Genomic DNA, 20075 nt, shown 5'->3' with positions numbered 1-20075 from the left:
AATTGGGGACTTTATCTAGCTCCTATGATAAGCTCATTCTTGTGAGAAATAGTAAATTCGGGCTGAGTTTTTGTGAGATTACTAGGTTTCAACTTAAAAATGGTCTGGTAAAGCCCTGCCTGGTGTGGCTTAGTGGATCGAGTGCAGGCCTGTGAACCAAAGGGTTGCCAGTTCAATTGCCAGTCAGGGCGCAAGCCTGGGTGGGGGACTGGGTCCCCAGTTGGGGGACATATGACGGGCAACCACACATTGATGTTTCTCTCCCTCTTTCTCCTTCCCTTCCCCATTATCTAGATAAATAAATAAATACATACATTTAAAAAAATGGCCTGGTAAAAATAATACAACATTGGACTTTTTCAAGCTGGACTTCTGAGGCCAGAGAAGATGGACATGATGAGGCCACATGCTCAGGAATTAAAAGCCCCCGCAGCCCGGTCTACTGGTGTGCTCCATGGCCCCGGGCTGATGCTCTGTGTCCACAGCTCTCAGCCTCGGGACTCAGTGAGGCTGTTTGGATGGTGATGGAACATTAACAGAACAAAGGTAAGCTCTTCATTTTCCCAATGTGCCCTTCCGTGCAGCCACATTGCATGAAAAGAAGATACAATGTGACATAAGTCAACAATTGCTGAGACATTTATGGGTTAGCAGTGTGGTTTAGGATTTACAATTTGCATTTTAGTTTTCAATTCAAGTACAGATTCCAGACTATTTGTCTCCATGATCTCTTTGCTACTACAAAAAAAAAAAAAATTGGGCAACATCAACTTATTCTAATTGCTCTTTGCGGGTTTTTGAAATACCATATATATTGGACACTTCCAGAAATAATTGCTTTCAAAAGACAAATGTAAAATTATAACACTACAAAGTGTTTCATTATCTGATGCATCCCCTGAAAAACTCACTGAGTTAATGTTTTATATCTCACTCACTGGTTATTAGTAAGAAAAACTGAATTTCAAGGTCTAGAACAGAGGTTGGAAAATTACCTCTCACAGACCCAAGCCAGCCACATCCATCTGTCAGAATGGTTAGGGCCTGTGGCTGCCTCTTTACTACAACAACAGATTTGTGTAGTTGCTACAGAGACTTTCTGGAGCTAAAAATTTTATTATCTGGTCCTTTACAGAAAATGTTTGCCAACCCCAGTGTAGACTATTTCATGAGACAGAGAGTTTGTTTTTCAAGCAGTGTTTTATTACTCACGATTCCACTCTCCCACACTGACTAAAGTCTGAAAAAAAATCCAAATAATAGTAAGAAAAATAATATTTACTTGACTGTTCTGGGGAGCCAGGTGAGTTTCTGAAGTGACGAAAGTGTTCTAAAACTCAGCTTTGTGGAGGTCGTTTTTACCACCACATATATTTATCAAACTCATCAAATTGAAATGGGTAAATTTCATTTTAGATAAAATACAATGCAATAAAAATATGAAAAATTAACATCTGAAGACATATTCACCTTGGTATAGTTGGATAATAAAATATTAAAACCAAAAAGTACTAGAAGAACATAATGAGGAAAATCAGCTAGTGATCAGATCTTTGTGATTCTGACAGAGGTATTTCCAGTGTATGATATGAATTATAAAACACACAACAATGCAGAGTGTGAAAAACTATTACTTACAATGCCCTGCACTTCAAGTTATTAAAAATAATTTAGGCTCCAGACTCAACCCAGGTATTCATCCTTGCACCCGGGGGCAGAGGGGGGGGAAGGAATTGTTTAGTGATAAAAACTCTTCCTGAGGGCAGCCAGGCTGAAGTCTCAGAATCCAGAATTGAAGGGTTTGAATAACTATTCAGCTGTAGATACACATTAAAATTAAAATGTGTATCTAACATGCCCATTTAACAAGTTTGAACAAATCTATTATCTATGAAGAGAATCTAGTAACTACAGTGAGTTCCAAAATAGAGAGAGAGAGAGAGAGAGAGAGAGAGAGAGAGTTAATATAAAAGACTATCTAGGTTTTCTGCATTAAAGTTTTCTCTTCTTAAAATCTGAGCAGTATGTTTCATGCATATTGAAATAAAAGGAAGCAAAGAATGTATTCAAGTTGAAATACAACACTACTAGATTTAAATACAAAGTGTGTACACATTTTAGAAAGATGTCTGTCCATTTTCTAGTTTTCTACTGCATTTCCAGCAAGTCACATCAATCTCCATTTCACTAGGAATGCCACTGGTGATTGCCTGGTGAGGAAATCCACCAAGTTAACAAAATCATAAGGCATTCAGAGGCCGTGTATGTGCTATTAAACAATAAAGCAAGTTACCTTTTTAGAAAGTATATGTCATTATGTGAGGTATGCAAACAGGGGCTATCTGAGCAAGGAAGGGTCACAGGTTATGCTTATTTTCTTCCTTATAGCTGCTTATCATGTCTATTTTAATGCAAAGAATACATACTACTTAGAACTGTAAAGTCAATATATGCAAATATACTATGAAAAATCTCACTGTCACTGACATAAACAGAATCCACGGTATCAATGGTGTAACTGCTAGTATGTTAAGATGTGTATGCGCATCATCAGGGAATTGAAGAAATTTTAAAAATTTTGCAGTGGCTACTGTAATTAGATTCACAAGATTATGAGCCAATGTTTTTAGATTTTTTTCCCACTGGCATTTTATTTTTGCTCTCCTATTCTCAATGTTTAGAACAATACATATGGAAAGAAAAATAGAGAAAGGATTACACAGTCTCTTTTGGTTTTCCAGATTTGGCTTGAATTTACTTTTAAAAATGACACTTTCTGAAAGCATTAAAAATTCTTCAGTATTCCTTTTCCTAATTATCTAGTAATAGTCATTGGAATGATTACACTAAGAAAGGTAATAAAATCTCCACTCCAGATAAGCCTGACAGTCACAAAATTTTGTATTTGTTGGGTCCCTTTACATCTTCATGGGAAAAGCAGAAAAGATTATTTTGAAGTTGGTAAAGGTATTTTTAGGAAAATGACTATAAACTGTATAAACGCAAACAGAGTAAACTCATTTACAAGAATAGTTTATAAGAAAAAATTAACAAAATTAAAAAATAAAATTTGAAGATCATTCAATCCATTCTTATTTTCACTTACAGAAGACAAAGCTGCCCCTTTAATTGACTGGTCCAGGGACAAACAGCTAATGAGTGAAAACAGAAGAGCAAGTGCCCAGACTTCTCACTTCTGCTACCCTGTTCTTTTTGCTAAACTGCATCGCTAAAGAGCCTCCCTTTTGGCTGCTATCTCTGCCCGAGGGATTGCCTTCCAGAGAAGCCCTGGGCTGCCTGGTTTTTCACCCCAGCCCTGCCCGTCATTCTGCTCTTCCAGAGGACTCATAAACTGGACCAGGACTTACTCTAGCAGCTCCCAGATCTGTCAACGGGCTCTGCGAGGCAAACTCTATGTTGCTGATACCTGGCTCAGTCCCCAGGGGCTCTCTGGGAAGGAATTGGGCCTGGCCCAGGTCCTGCCCTTATAAGAGGCAGCAGGTTCTAGATGATAGGAGGCAGGAGAAACACGTGCTAAAATCCTCTGTGCTGCAGCTCTCTAGCCCCTGGGACCTCCCAGCACTGGCAGCCGGTGCCCATCCAGTTACAAGTGACTGAAGGTGGAACTTAGAGTCCAAACCTGGAGGGTGGGAGCAGGGCACGTGGTGGGGGCGGGGCAGGGCACGTGGTGGATGGAAACGAGTCTCCCTAGAACAGCCTGCAGGCTAACTAAAGGTAAAGCAAGAAGACCATTCGATCAGCAGCTGCTTCAGTGACATTTTGGAAGGAGGCCAGAGATAAATAAATAATAAAAAACATAACAAAATAGTCACCATCTGCTGCTATGGCCACCACCTAACTGACATTTAATCTGCTCTCTGGCTTTGACGCCCGTATGTCCACCAACATCTCTGCCTGTGGCTAAACTGTAAAGGCTCTGTTCTTTGTTACGTTACTTGTGGAGGGACTGTAGATTTACTGTTACGCGAACCTACTTACCTTTACTTATACTGGACCCTATCCCTGCCCTTGTCTCAGAAACCCCGTAAAACCCACTCCTCCTTTAAGAAGACTTCTTTAGCTTGTCCCCTCTAAGTCTCTCAAGCAAAAAGTGTGGCACCCTTTTTTTCTGGCCTCCCATCTGTCACCTGTTGGAAAACACAATTAGGAGCATAAATTGTCTCTCTGCTCAGTAAGCTGCTTGAGAATAACCTCCAGACCGGTTTATTGCCTACTTAACTTCTCAAGTTTCTATTTGTTTTTTGTTTTTGTTTTTTGGAAAAAAGGCTTATGAAGTAAGATACTTAAGTGGCATAAGCACCAATCAACACAGCCTATTTATCACCAGCATTTATCCTCATCATCACCACTACCAATACCCTTTATACACCTTTACACCCTAGCTGAAGGCTTCATCTGTTCAGTTAATTGTTATTCTTTATGGAAAATTATATCACATTGTAGAGTGACCATGAAACAACTGGGCAGTACTTTTTTACATTAACAGCAGTTGGCAGACCCTGAAGTGGTTTCCCTGAAGCCCGACTCCTGGTATTCAGGCTTTGGTGGAATCTCCTTCCCTTGAGCATGGGCGGGACCTGCTACTTGTTTCTAAAAAGTAGAATAAGTCAAAGGTGATGGGATATCATTTTCACAATTAGATTTACTTAAGAGTGTAACTCTGCCTGGCTGCAGACTCTATGCATTGCCTTCTTGGTTTGCATGCTTTAATGAAGCCAGCAGCCACGTTGGAGAGGTCCTTATGATAAGAAACTGAGGGTGATGTCCAGCCAACAGCTCGCTTGCAACTGAGGCTCTCAGTCCAACGTACTACCAGGAACCGAATTCTGCCAACAACCATGTGAGCTTGGAGATATATTCTCTCCCAGCAGACGCATCCTACAGATGACACTGTGACTACAGCCTGTGAGACCTGGACACAGAGGTGCTCGGCTAAATGACACCCAGATTTCTAATCCACAGAAACAGAGAGATGATGAGAGTGTGTTGTTTAAACAGCTTAGTTTGTGCCAACTCATTATACAGTCTAAGATAACTAATACACTAACTTTTCCCTGACTTCAGTTCCAGACTCGAAAACCTGTCCTTAATGAAATAAATCTGGGAGCTGCAATGTTCGATTTTATTTTAATTGCAGAAAGGTAAAAAAATAAAATTTTTGTATGTGCTTTTTAAAAAACTGTTGTTTTTTCACCTATTTAATCTTTATTGTATTTCTTCCACTACCATTTAGTCTCCTTACACCCCCCCCTCAGCAATCACCACACTGCTGTCTGTGTCCATGAGTCCTGTTCTTTTTTTGCTCACTCTGTCCACCCTCTCAGCCCCCACTAGCTGTCGTTCTACTTTCCATCTATGAATCTCACTTCTGTTTCTTTTTTTAAAAATATTTTTTAAAAAAATATTTGTTTATACCATTACAGTTGTCCCAATTTGTCACCCTGTGCCCCCTCCACCCATCCCACCTCCCACTCCCATAGTCAGTCTCCACACTGTTGTCCATGACCATGGAACTTTCATGCGTGTTCTTTGACTAGTCCCTCCCCCTTCTGTCAACTAGTCCCCACCTCCCCCTCACCTTATAGCTGTCAGTCTGTTCCATGTTTCCATGCCTCTCTGGTTCTGTTTTGCTCACTAGTTTATTTTGTTCATTAGATTCCTCTTATAGGTGAGATCATATGGCATTTGTCTTTCACTGACTGACTTATTGCACTTAGTATAATAGACTCCAGTTCCATCCATGCTGTTGCAAAAGGTAAGAATTCTTTCTTTTTTCACTTAGAATATTTCTAGTCTTCTCTGACCTTTTACCTCTCTAAACATACCAAGTATGACATTTTTCTGAGCAAAATACCACAACTTTTTTTTCTCAACAAAACAATTAACCTCTATGAAAAAGACAAACAGTAGTTCTCATTTTTTCCTGTCCCTTCCTGTCCTCAGGGATCAGTGACACGTCTCATCTGTAACCGGCACCAACAGAGACTGTCAGGGGCCGGGTGGGGGGCAGCCTGGAGACAGGACGAAGTGGAAAGTAGTTTCATGAGCACCGTGTTTGATGTCTCATATGTCACATATGGTTTTTTTTACAGGTTTTAAGTTTTGTTTTTGCTTTTTAACACCTTCTTGATTTCCAGAAATTTCATCTTTGGCAATGAAAGGAATACACTGCAATGTTTTACTGCCTTCAGTGTTTGTGCTTTCAGTTTCTAGACCACCCTTTAGATCTGGTGGGTACAGACGCTGTTTATCATGCACTCACTCAGTGATTAAAGGACAATTTCACATTTGCATCAAAATTTCTCTACGTATCAGAGGGAGATCAAAGAGCTCATTTATAGCTATTCCCATTGATAAAGTGCTGGATAGCAAAATGTATTTATCTGTAATTTTCATATTTAAAAGATCACTGGTCACAATAATAATAAGAACCCTTTGAACACTCTTCATGATGTTATTTAAAAGATATAAAAGGGTCATGTGATCTTATAAGATGATTTCAAGATGAATTATTTTTAAGTGAACAGACTCAACAGAAATGCCAATGTTAAAATGTCAGTCAGTCTGATGCCCATGTTGAGCTAATACCGCAAGCATAAATCAATCTTCCCGTATTAAAAAGAGGGTAACAAGACCTGCACTGTCTACTTCACAGGGTTAAAGGATAAATAAAATAACAGCTATGAGATCACTTCATGAACTACAAAGGGCTGCTATTATTATTAGCAGTAGAAATGACAGAAATTGGAATCAATTTCATTTCCTACAAGCAATCAAATGCCAAGTGCTTCAAATAACATGTTTCAATGTTTCAACTACGACAATGCTTTCAAATGTTAGATTCGATATTACAAACTAGAAGTGCTTCAGAAACTGGAGTCTCGACAAAATGCTCAAATGCTCATCCTTTGTTTCAACGTTGTCCGGCACAGATGCCCATACCCAAAGCAGATCATGACCTCTCACTCACAAAGAAGCTAAAATAGCCTTTCTTAGAATTTAAGAAGTGACCGAGTTCACCGTCACAGCCACACTAACAAAAGGCAGGCCGCACACAACCAAAGTGTTAAATGTATACATTTGCTTGAAAAAATCTACACTCTATCCTTATCTTGAATCACTCATTTTAACAATCTACACATCCCCCTTTTTGAAGATTTCAAGTGTATTCCTTTCGTTATAGATACTTCTAGCTGTGTGTTTTACCCCTTGCGATTTTACAGCGTGGTCAAATGAACTTTGACATCAAATCTAATTTCAAAAAAAAAACCACCCCTGTCACATAAATCTGATAAAACAAGTTATAGAGGCCTGACATTGTTTTCTAAAAACTAATTTCATTGTTTTACATAGCATCAAGCCTCTGAAGACTCTTAAAAATCAATATGCCATTTTTCATTTAGATTTCCACATTACCTGACAAGGCAAAAATAATCTCCACAACAAGTTCTATGCCTAAGGGACTATACGCGTTGAGACCAGAGAGAAGCAGTACTCATTCTAGTAGTATTCAAGGGGTCACTCATTTCTTTATTAAAATGTACACGAAGGTATAATTATAGTTTCAACTAAGACTGATTTTTTCTTGTGGTTCAAAAAAATTTTCTTCTCTCACAGGTTTCTCCTAATGAAACATTTGGCAGAAGGATTCAGCTGTTTACGAAAAGAAAAATGCATAATACCAGTAGATTCTTGGTTGGTTAACAAAGTGTTCTGCCACTTAAAACATTAACATAGGTATAATTTTCTTCTCAAAGAATGACATTAGTGCTATATATCTGTCATAAAAAGTTTTATTGCAAGAACAATGCCTTCTTACTAAATTATCCTTAGTCCCTTTACCAGAGAAGCTAAACTGAATGTCTACGATAAGATTTTTAAGTCTGAACTACAAACCACAGAAAGATTTTAACATTGATTTGTAGTAGATAATGACTTTTAAAATCTTACCCTACCCGGTAGTTATATTTAAAAACTGACAAACAATAATTTTCATGCAATATACAAGACTGGTTTAAAAATCAGGTCATTTAAAAAAGTTCATTAGTTCCCAGGGCATCTCTGTACATGACAATGACTGATACTCAAAATGGTGACCGCAAGACTGTAACAAAAGTTTACAGCAGGAGTACCAGAGCCATGTAACCTACGTTTACCATCCAGCCAAACACAGTGCTGGGTATACAGCAGGCACTCATTAAGAATCTGTTGAATCAAAAAGAGGGCAAAGGACCTAGACAGACACTTCTCCAAGGAGGACATACAGAGGGCCCAGAGACATATGAAAGGATGCTCAGCATCACTAGCCATCAGAAATGCAAATTAAAATGACAATGAGATACCACTTCACATGGGTGGGAATGGCCATCGTATACAAAGCAACAAACAAGTGCTGGCAAGGGTAGGTGGGAATGCAGACCGGTGCAGCCACTGTGGAAAACAGTATGGAATTTCCTCAGAAAACGAAAAATGGAACTGCCTTTTGACCTAGCAATTCCACTGCTGGAATTATACCCTAAGAATCCTGAAACACCATTTCAAAAGAACCTATGTACCTCACTGTTCACAGCAGCACAATTTATGATAGCCAAGTGTGGGCAACAGCCTAAGTGCCCATCAGTAAATGAGTGGATCAAAAACCTATGGTACATTTACACAATGGAATTCTACACAGAGAAAGAAAGAAGAAACCCTTACCCTTTGCAACAGCATGGATGGACCTGGAGAGTATTATGCTAAGTGAATAAACCAGGCAGTGAAACACAAATACCATATGATCTCACCTATAAGTAGAACCTAATGAACAAAACAAATGCATGAGCAAAAAAGAACCAGTGACAGGGAAATAAAGAACAACTGACAATGACCAGAGGGGAGGGGGCGGGTAAGAGGGGAAAGAAGAGAAACATGTACAAAGGACCCATGGACAAGGACAATGGGGTAGGCACTGTCTTTGGGAGCGAGGGTTGGACAGGGAAGGGGAGAGCAATGTGGGGAGAAACGGGATCAACTGTAACTGAACAACAATAACATAATAAATTAATAAAATAAAATGAAAAAATCTGTTAAATGAACTATTAAAAATTATTTCATATTATACCCTTGTTCAAGAAAACAAAAAAGTACATTAAGCATTTTAGGAAGAAAGTCACATTTAAAAGAAATAATTTCCAAAATCCTTACCAGAGGATATACTTATTGGAGAGAGAGAGAGGCACTGATTAGTTGCCTCAGGGGTGGAACCACAATGCAGGTGTGTGCCCTGAGTGGGAACTAAACCCACAACTTTTTTGGTGGATGGGATGATGCCCCAACCAACTGAGCCACCTGACCAGGGCAAAAATAAATAACATTTTGAAACTGAAACCCTAACTGAAACCCTAAATCATAAACAGTTAATAAAAAACCAGGTATTGTCCCTAAATGATGTATAAGTATTGAATTATTTCATTCCTTAAACAATTTTTGAGGTGCCCAGTATTACTATCATTACCCCCATTTTCCAACAAGGAAATTGAGGCACAGAGAATTTTGATAACTCCCCCAAGGACATACGATTTGGAATCTGACTCTGAGTTGAGTCAGATTTCAACTCGGGCATCTGACTCCAGAATGTGCACCCTAACCACTCTGGGAGGGATACTGTTCTTTACCCTGTCTTTTCACCTGGGGATATTCGCTCCCATGCAGAAAGTTTCCTCTTTCAGACTTACACGTTTTTAGTCAGTACTTCCGGTACAGCTTCCTGGAGTTGCGTACTGTCTATTTCCAACCCGTGGGAAAGGTAACATTTGAACAGAGGAGTCTTCCCACTGCGGGGCATGAAGAGCATTTTTCAGCTGCTGCCCAGCATTGCTGAGTCCTAAGGGGAACACTGATAAAGCCAATTCGGCTTTCATATGCCCAGAGGGCTTCTCAACACTTTAATTTATTCCAGGAATATAATTAGAGAGGTGGTTCGTTCTAATTCTTAAATTACTGAGGCTCCATTCCAACCTGTATTTCCAAGCAGGCTTCCTACACATCTGCTGTGAAAATCACTCTTTATATTGTTTCCTGTGGTTATCTCAAAACCACGTTCTACGCAGGTCCAGTGTTTAGGGGTGAGTGATAGCTAGTATTCTGGATCCCAGCTTCCCAACAGGGATCTCACTGTTTAGCTGACACAGGTCATCAGACCAGCAGCGGTTACTCTGAGCCCCACACCTGGTTCTCACTTCTACCTTCTCAGGTGTTTGGGAAACTGAGACTACGCATGTGCTAAATAAGGTATTAATATTCTGATTGGTACTACTCTAGGGCTCTAAAGATGTCAGTAATAAAAATAAGTTAACATATCACTTACTAAATAACAGGTACAACAGTAACTTATTTTCCACTCTCCGGGCCAAAGTAAGTACATTTTTATGATGAAAGTTTGAACTAGACAACCTCAAAGTTTCCTTCAAAATGCAGAGAATATCTAATATAAAAAATTCTGAAAATGTATGCCATACATTTAAACAAGGCATTTATGTGGACTATCTATAAACCAGGCACTGTCCCGAAATGATTTATAAGTACTGAATTATTTAATTCCTTAAATAATTTTTGAGGTACCTAGTATTACTAGGTTTTCCTTTTCTCTTATATAGTTATCACATTTTTATTTCAATTTTCCCATTACATATTTGTAACTTTTATTCTGAAAAAAAAACAATCACCCAAGCCTTTCTCCATGACATTATTTTATCAACAAATGAATGATAATATATAATATTATCGACAATAATATTGCATTCTGTTTTTAACTATTTGGACAAATGCTTGAATATCATACCTATTTTGTATTGTTCTTATAATGTTAACACTAGTGATTCCTATTAAATGCTTCCAAAATATTCTAAGTAGGGTGTGAGCTTACTGGTAATTTTTCAGAAACCATCAAGACCACATTATCCTGAACTCTCCCAACTTCCCTCTGCCTCTCTGCCTCTGTTCCTGCCCCCCACTCCCCATCCTACTCCTTTCAGGTGGTTCTCAGCACAACTTCCACCTCTACTGTCAGCTTCCAGATTCAAAATGGAAATGGCAATTAACTTAGCAGATATTTAATAGATATCTTACTTTTAAAGTTTGAATTTTTGCAAAAAAAGTTGTATTATTTTAGATTTGTATGCTTGATTATGCACATCAAAGTTATTTTTATAGTATGTGATAAAATAAACATAGATTGTTTTTCAGACATGTATCTAAAATTCCTAAAGAAGCACCACCCTGGCCCGTGTGGCTCAGTTGGTTGGAACACTGAACCATACACTGAAGGGTCACAGGTTCTATCCTAAGGAGGGCACATGCCTAGGTTGTGGTTTGGTCCCCAGTCAGGGTGTGGCCCCAGTTGGGACTCGTATAAGAGTCAAGAGAGCAATGTTTCTCTCTCACGTTGATGCTGTCCTTCCTCTCCCCTTCCCTCCTGCCGCCTCTCTCTAAAATCAATAAGCATGTCCTCCAGTGAAGATAAGAAATAACAAAAAATAAAATTCCTAAAGCAGCACAGATCAAGTTCTTGTATTTTTTTTAAATTCTATTCATTATAATGAAAAAGTCTTAGCTTCCTATATTTATCTATCACAACAGAAAACAATCACTCAAGGTGAGAAGAAAATTTTTAAATATTACTCTAAGTGCATACCACTTCAACAGTAAACCAACAGACAATGCATTTAAAAACTTCAAGAACAAACAGGAAAGCAAACTAACATCAAACTGAGAGTATTAAAGTGAGTAAATAAAGGTTCAAAATTATAAATTTTTCCAGTATGTCTACCTTTCAGAACTTACAGCATATCTCAGATTTCCCATATCACTGGTCAGTTTTTCTTGCTTCCACTAAAAATTTTAGAAGCAATGTTCTTTAGACTACAACAACTCACTGTCTACAAGATTCTAGTATACATCAGGCACAGTGACATTTGGATCAGTGAAGTCTGGTTTTGGTTGCATTTTAAAATGTGTTTCCTTGGAAGGTAAGGAGCAGGAGATGAAGGAAGATCCATAAATAAAGGACATTTATGAACTACTAAACTCTAAGTAACCTTTTACATATACCTGTTGGTTAACAAAACTCATGTCAAGTGCAGTCATTATTGTCTTGAATAGCATGAGTGTTACATAATTCTAAGGTTCATTTCAGTGCTCGTCTTGCAAACATCATCTGTACTGCTTCCTATCTGGCTATCATGAGGGTTCCAGTTGTCCCCTATATAGATTTTTTAAAGGGTGCATTGGTATATTTCAACACATATCCTGCATATTTATCTGATTTACTGCCAACAATTTTGTCCTCATATTGTATAAGGAAAAATATTTTTGCATATTGAAATTCTTTGCCCAGAAGGCTTCCATTGACATGGAGAATAAGACAATCAGCCATATTTGTAGCAGTCTGTTCTGCATTTAAAATGTTTTGCCATGCATGATATGGCTAAAAATGAACCAAACTATTTTGAATTTTCTCATTTCCATGGAGTATGAAACTGCCATTCTAAGTAATCAACCCCTATCCACATTGCTTCAGTCTGTTTAATGGTGACTGAAGAGATTTCTTACAGAGTAGAGTATGTGTATCACTTACAGTTCATATATTTCCTTCTTATTCCCATTTACAGCTTTTAAAAAACTCATGTAGGTGAGATTTCAGGATATATTTAGGGCAAGGAAACTCTTCTGCATGATACTATATTGCCAAATAAATTACATGTCATTATAAATCATCAAAACCCATAGAATTTACACCAAGAGTGAGCCCCTAATGTAAACTAAGGACTTTGGCTGATACTGAGGTGTCTATGTAGATTCATCAATTATAACAAATATACCACTCTGGCGGGGGATGGTGCTAACGGGAAAGGCCGTCCGGGTGTGGGTGCAAGGGATATAGGGGAATTCTCTGTAGTTCCGGCTCAACTGTACTATGAACTTAAAATTGTTCTTAAAAATAAAGTCTATTTAAAAGGAGAAAAAAACCCCTCACATATGTAGCATGTTAGCATACCTGGGAAAAGTCTTACTGTGACAACATGAAACAATACAATTGAATCTCAATATCATCCCTCTTAAACTCAAGGGGACTTTGGAGGGGAGGAGGGGAATACTAAACAAGACTTAAGTAATGAGGCCCAGGGATGACTTCACGGTCAGGGACCAGGCAATTTCCTTTTCAAAAGGGTTACCATGTGGACAAAATAATGAGTTGGGGAAATACCTTTGTCTAGCTCACTATCATAATTATACCTAAAGCATAATCTTGATAATCTGATAGATATTAAGACATGTAGATTTTGATTTGTAGATTAATGAATTCTTGAGAAATTAGGAGGGGATCTCATTTTCGGTTCACATTGTAGCATCAACTATTCTAAAAATATTCTTTGGTTTTCAGATCTATATAAAAGCACCTTCCTGAGCTTTGCATTAAAATTGCTTGTGCATTAAACTGTTCAAAGGGCCTTTTAAAAAGTACAGTGGTACTTTACTGGATGGTAAAGATATTTTTGCTAACAGAAAATATATTTCAGTGGGCAGCGACCAGAGGGGAGAGGGAAGGGAACTTAAGGGGAAAAAGGGGGAGGGATTTTGAGGAACAAGTATGAAAGACACAGAGATGAGGACTGGGGTGGGGGGGAATGGGAGGGAGGGGGGAGACCGGGCGGGGGTGGGGTGGGATGGGAGAAATAGATAAAAAAAAATGTACTTGAAAAGTAACTAAATAAAATTTTAAAAAAATAAAAAAAGAAAATATATTTCAAAATAAAGATACAGCAAAATTGAATCCTTCAGGCCATAATGAATGGACTAACTGATAATTTAACCTTGAATTTATAACTATGGTTTCAATGGTGAATTTCATATGCTAATGATAACAATATAGCTAAAAGTCTGTACTTTTGGGACTAACAGGCTTTTATTCAGAGACTTTATATTTATCAAATTGATAGACTCCTCTCTGCATCTGAAAGCCCTCGATTTCCCTGTTTTCTAGTATTCTCTATGCGAATTCTGAGAGGCACATTACAAACAAACCCTGCATTCACCATGGGCTCTGCAGTTACCACTCCGGTGTGTTCTGCAAATTAAGCTAAAATGTGATTTACAATAATCTCCTTTCTCACATTAAGACAAGGAACAGCCTGGAGGAGGAAACTACCAACATTAAGACAGTAATATTTTAGACCTCTGGTGGGAGAGGCCGTGTAATTTTACTTGATTAAAACCACTGAGCTATTTAACTTGGTTCCTACATTAGGAAAGTCAGTGCAATAAGCCAAGACACTAAATGCTTCTATTACAGAATTGTCACTGTCTCTTTGGCACGGGGCGATTTTAACCCAGCTGTCCTTTGGTGACCTTTAAAAATAGTGGAGGAATGGCTGGAGGATGTGAATGACACCATCATTATCGTACAAGATTTGCAGGAAGCTATAACTCTATGGACTCATCTATTTTGTTTTAATCTCATTTACATGAAAAAATACCTTTCAGTTTTCATACTATCAATACTGCGAATGAACATTAATTTCTTGGTGAATTTTTCATGCACTTACTTGTCATCCTTAGATAATTTTCTTCTAATGTGATCTCACTGCACATCACAAAAGTGTGGCCCTCATCTATTTGAACTTGGAGAAGCTAGAATAAAACATTAGATTCTAGGGAGAGATGGTATAGCACTGATTCCAGAATCAATGGACTGATTTTATCCACCAGTGAATATCTGGTTGTTGGAAAATAAGTTGGTAATTTCGAAGTGTGCAACATAAAAATCCATCACTGAAAAGGGTCTTAGACAGTATTGGTTCAATATTCTTATTTTTCAGCTGAAGAGACTAAGGCCTAGACAGTATAAATGATTTGTTTCCTTTTTTTGTTTTAGCATCACGAATAATGACTTCTTAAATGTCACACGCTACTTACAGGCAGAGCCAGACCTCCTAATTCAATGTCCAACACACTTGTTCCCAACAACAATACAATTCGACAATCATTTAAGGTCTGCAGAGTAGGAGCTTCAAATCTTATACATCTTCTGTACACGTTTCCATTCACTCAGAGGCGTTTATCTCTGCAGCCTGAGGTAGAAACACAGTAAACACCCAACAGGTGTGCAGAGCCTGTGTGCCAGAGCCTCCACACAGGGGAAGCTCCAACACTACCTAAAGCCATCGAGTCCCACCTACTCTCCTGACTGTGTCATCCAGGGCAGCTTGGGTGAAGAGAAAATTCATCGGTGAGCTGCTGGTTTGCCAAAATAAGTCAAGCAGAAACCAGTCCATTCAGGTGGGTCTTAGTCTTTACACTTATAATCACGGTAACCGTGCCCTTTTCTGTTTATTCCATCAATATTTACTAAGCAGCTACTATGTGCTAAGTGTGGTTCTAGATATAGCCCAGACAAGAATGAGCAAGAAAGGCCGAGTCCTTGCCCTCAAGGAACTTAGAAGTAGTAGAATAAAATTAAAAACCAAGTAAACAAATGGACAAGATAATGTCAGTGTGCTGTAAGTGCTAATGAAGAAGTTAAACTGGATGACAGTGATGAGGAAGGTCAGATTTTTGGAAAGGTGGCCTCTTTGAACAGGTGACATCTGATCTCCCCTCTGTATGATGAGGACATGCCAGCCACAGTGAGAAGGAGAGGAAGAGTATTCCAAGCAAAGAGGAAGGCTAAGTAAAAGGGTCTGATAGGGAAACCAATCTGGGTTTGATTGTACCACAGCCGGCAAAAAGGAGCAAGGTGGTGAAGGCAGGCTGGACGAGAGACTCGAAATGTTCTTTTCTCAAAGATAATGTAACGACAAACCCCTCTTTAGAAAGGAGTCTAAATGCCTCTACATAACTTTATCATTACACTGGCAGGACAAACCTCTGCATTAGGAAAGCCACAGTAACTCTAAGTCATGTGAAATTTATGCATATGGAAAATAAGCCTCAACTAAGTGCTTAAACATGACTTTGCTTATAAGAAAAAAAAAGTTACAGTGCTCTGACCACCTAGAATTCAGAACTGCCCTTTGTTTAAACCTGAACAGGTCCACAAATACATTATCGCGTGGTTTACCTTGGCCAGCAGGTAAAGGACTCAGGTTAAATCCACTTATTACTATTGAATTATTCAAATGGTAAAATGTTCTTTCAATTATGTGCTACATTTTTTGGAATTAGTGCAATTTCCTTTCATAACATGGGTATTGTATTTGTTGCATGTAGAAAATTGCACATACATGTGTAATGATTGATAATTTACTAGAAATTAGGAAGCCCTGTAAGGTAACATGTTTATGTGTATAAACACAAAGGCCCTGGGCCACCTGAGACTGAAGGATGCAGATCAATAACCTGAATGCCAGCTTTTCAACCACAGCCCTGGGTGATCAAGCCCAGACATTCTACCCCTCCCTGAATCTCATGCCTCTCTCAAAAATACACATTTCTAGACCTTCATACACTGAAGAGACAATGAAACAAAAATATCTAAGAGTCTGGCACCTAGAATAAGCTTAGTGCTTTTCCCCAATATATTTTTCTAACAAAGGTAGTAGCATTTACAATACGGGAGCAATAATCATGCAGATTTCATTTGTCTCTTTTAATGAAAACTCTGTGGTATTTTTCACATACAAGAAGGATGTAGGACAAAGAAGCTGTTTCTAAAGCTCTTCACACATCAAATCTGAATTAAGACCTAATTTTCTAATTGTTCTGCTGCCTGGCATCACCCCATTTTGACTGTCTAGTTTCTCTGCAGCTTCGACTGTGTTTCCCTCATCTCAGACACAAACACGTGCCCCAGCGCAGTAAATCATAGTTAATTGCATGTCTTAAATTAAAAGACAAAAAATAATGCCCAATTAATTGGGGGAAATTGTCAGTTGGTGAATGAATCTCGCTCATTACACTTCAGGCACAGGATGCATGCCAAGTGTGTGTCCCCGGCGAGATGGTTTGGTCCCGCATGATGAGGGGAGGGCACCACAGGACCTCTCTGCAGAGCAGGCTGGTCTGCAGAGTCACACGCTTCAATACATTCAATACATTCAATGCTGCATTTGCAGCATCTCCAGCTTTCTCTGCCAGGGTGCCCCATACAAGACTGTGCATCACAGTGGACAATAAGAGTGAACTAGAATTTTAGTTCATAAGGGACAGAATAAAGAGTCTGAGTGTGGGCCATTAAAGGAAAAATCTAAGCTGTTACAAATGATTTTTTCTTATTTGATAATATGCAAAAATATTGGTAACATATTCTTATGTGAAAATGACTTACAAAACAATGTGTTTGGTTTTTGAGGACTTATAATAGGTGGAAGAAGCAAGAGACAAGAGAAAAGAAAGGCACTTGGAAAATATAAAACAAAAATGTTAGCATCTGTTATCCCTCAGTTGTTTATACTTTCTAAATTTTCATTAAAACTTACTAAGTTATTAAAAATTATATTTAAATTTATTTCTGAATCTGATTTATAAAACGTCAGTTTTAAAGATCCATAAGAATCTTTTAAAATAAACTTAACTGTTATGGTTAAAATGTCATCATAAAATTAAAAAATAGCCCCAGTAAACACCTACACACAATTCCATTATACCCTTGCTTATGCAGACAAAAATCAATTCTGTAAAAATGTATTTTGAAAATATTTAAGAAAACCATGTTCAATGAAACTGAATGCTTAATGCAATAATGTATTCCAACATGTACCTTATCGGATATTAACACACCAGAAGAAAATCACTATAAATCCTTATTAATTTACTGATACTGACAAACTACAAATATGTTCATAACAAATTCATAACCTTGAACGTAAGGAATCGCAAACATCTCCTCCCACCTATTCTCCCATTATTTTCCACTTGGTAACAGAATGACCTAGTATCGTTCTGATGCTAAAATCTGCAATAAACAACACACACACACACACACACATACACACTCTCAGTGTCATCATTTTTACCAAACTACACGAGGACAGATGACAACATTTTATAAAATACAAATGTTAACTTTTGTGTTAATTCAAATATAAAAGAAAGGAACATACAACACCCAACAGAATAGATTCATCGGAAAGATATTGAACAGCCTACTAACCTTGAAATTAAAAAAAAAAAAACACATTGCCTGCTTCCTTTTATTTACTGGGAGGGGTGGAAATAGAGTGGGAAAAGCTAATAATATTTCAGCCAAAGCCCATAGCTCAACCTCAGGCATCTTTATGTCCCAAGGGTAATATTTCCATTCCGTTCTTAATGGAACAAATTTCTAATCAGAATATGTATTCAAAAATAATTGAGGCAAGGCAGTGTCAACACATGACGCTGCCATTAGCATTCCCTGGTGCCAGGAGTCAACTCAGCACACTCTCTGGCGTGACAGGGAGCCAGGGCCTCGCAGAAACGCCCGACCTGATGAAGGGAGAGGAGCTAGCAAGGGCGATGCCAGTGCTCGGCTCCTCTCTGGGTGCTCCAGACAGTGTTTGGGAGACAGCTTCTCTGCTGGAAGACACCCACCTCAGAATGTTTCCTTAAACCGTAAAGCCTTCAAAGAGATGACTTCAAATGGGTCCAGACCAGGAACTCAACTTTCAAATGAGAGTCAATGTCCACTTTTATAAAATTATTGAGAATTCTTAAAAAAAAAAACCAGTCACTTCCAGAAAGGTTAACATTGCCCCTAGATTTTTTAAATTATTAAAACCTTAGGGCACAGCATACTTTTGAATATATTTTGTGATGCCCTGAAAAAGTCCAGAGGATTAAACTCCGGTTTCTTCAAGGGAGCCAGTATACTGATCATTGTGGCGGCTGGGGGATGAGGAATGGGAGTTCACTGCACTAACCTCCCACTTTTAATTGGTTGACATTTTCTTAATAAAAAGTGAGAAAATAGACATCTTTTGATATATTTTACATTCACAATTTTACACTTTTCCTTTGGAACTCTGTGATATATGAGATGTGATTTGTGCTTATGATTACTTAAGACTCAAACAAGCAGTCTGAAATTTTTAAAACTCTAGCAAGCATAATGTTGATCATAAAAAAAAAAACCTTCATTCCTGAAAAAACTGTGCCATCATCTCTAATGATAGAAGAAGTGCGCCTAAACAAATGCAGTGCCACCATCTGCCTGGCATTCTCACAGTGTGACAAAACAGACCGGTAATGAACTGCTTTCCTACCGAAATCTGCCAGCTTTAACTCCCCCGTGTCACTGATCAGAAGGTTCTGTGGTTTCAGGTCTCTGTGCAAAATATAACGCTGGTGGATGTAAGACAGCCCTCGCAGCAACTGAAATAAAAACAACTGAAAAATAGGGAGACAAAAGTTAAAATCTGAACACAGATAAATGCCAGTTTCTACATACAGTCTGCCAAGCACTTGCATTTACTGAAAATGGGTACCCATCACTGAACTGCCTACCAATTTAGTCAAACAAAATGTGCATGTAGGTATGGAACTCCCTCATTTACTAAGAAGTAAATCTGAAAATTTTGAACAAGCCATCATGCCAACCCAGGGAACAATACCTCCAATTTGTATTGTACAAATCTAACAAAATGTAAATAATCAATTCTTTATAGTATTTTATTTCCTCAGGACTAGATTAATGTTTGAGGAAAAACACTACCTATAACATTATAAAAAGTAAAATATTTTGGCGAAGTTTCCGTAAATGTGCGCATACTGAACTCCATAGAAACGACACGAACACGATAACCAAGGTTCGCCCATTAACATGCTTTAAGGAATGAAAAGATGAGATGATCTAAAATAATTAAACAAAAACAGTCACATGGTTGAATTGATACTACATTGTAATTATGCTGCTTTTACACACATGGCCACAGAGGTTAGCCCATTGCCTGAGGACAGACATGTCCCTTCACTAATTACAGGGCGGACCCTTCCAAAGGGAAAAGAAACTCAGCAAACAGAGACATCAAGAATTGAAGAGTAATACTTTTATAAGAAATCATTTTTAAGATGTGATGGCCTTGCCTGGTTAGTTTCATGTT

General features: G+C 38.3%; 1 protein-coding gene across 4 annotated transcripts in view; it reads right to left on the bottom strand.

Moving 5' to 3' along the window:
• The window catches only part of CDK14 (cyclin dependent kinase 14), a 562452-nt gene that overhangs the window by 251239 nt on the left and 291138 nt on the right, over window positions 1-20075 (bottom strand). For all 4 annotated transcript variants that reach the window (XM_053655083.1, XM_053655082.1, XM_053655085.1 and 1 more), the window contains one exon: window positions 19239-19362. In XM_053655083.1, coding sequence (XP_053511058.1) covers window positions 19239-19362 — 124 coding nt within the window. The remainder of the gene's footprint in view (window positions 1-19238; window positions 19363-20075) is intronic.

Source organism: Artibeus jamaicensis, unplaced genomic scaffold, assembly GCF_021234435.1.
Source record: "Artibeus jamaicensis isolate MK-2021 breed Jamaican fruit bat unplaced genomic scaffold, CSHL_Jam_final contig_923, whole genome shotgun sequence".
In the NCBI taxonomy this organism is placed as follows: Eukaryota; Metazoa; Chordata; class Mammalia; order Chiroptera; family Phyllostomidae; genus Artibeus; species Artibeus jamaicensis.
The sequence above is the reverse complement of the archived record's forward strand: the minus strand, read 5'-3'. Positions and strand labels throughout refer to the sequence as shown.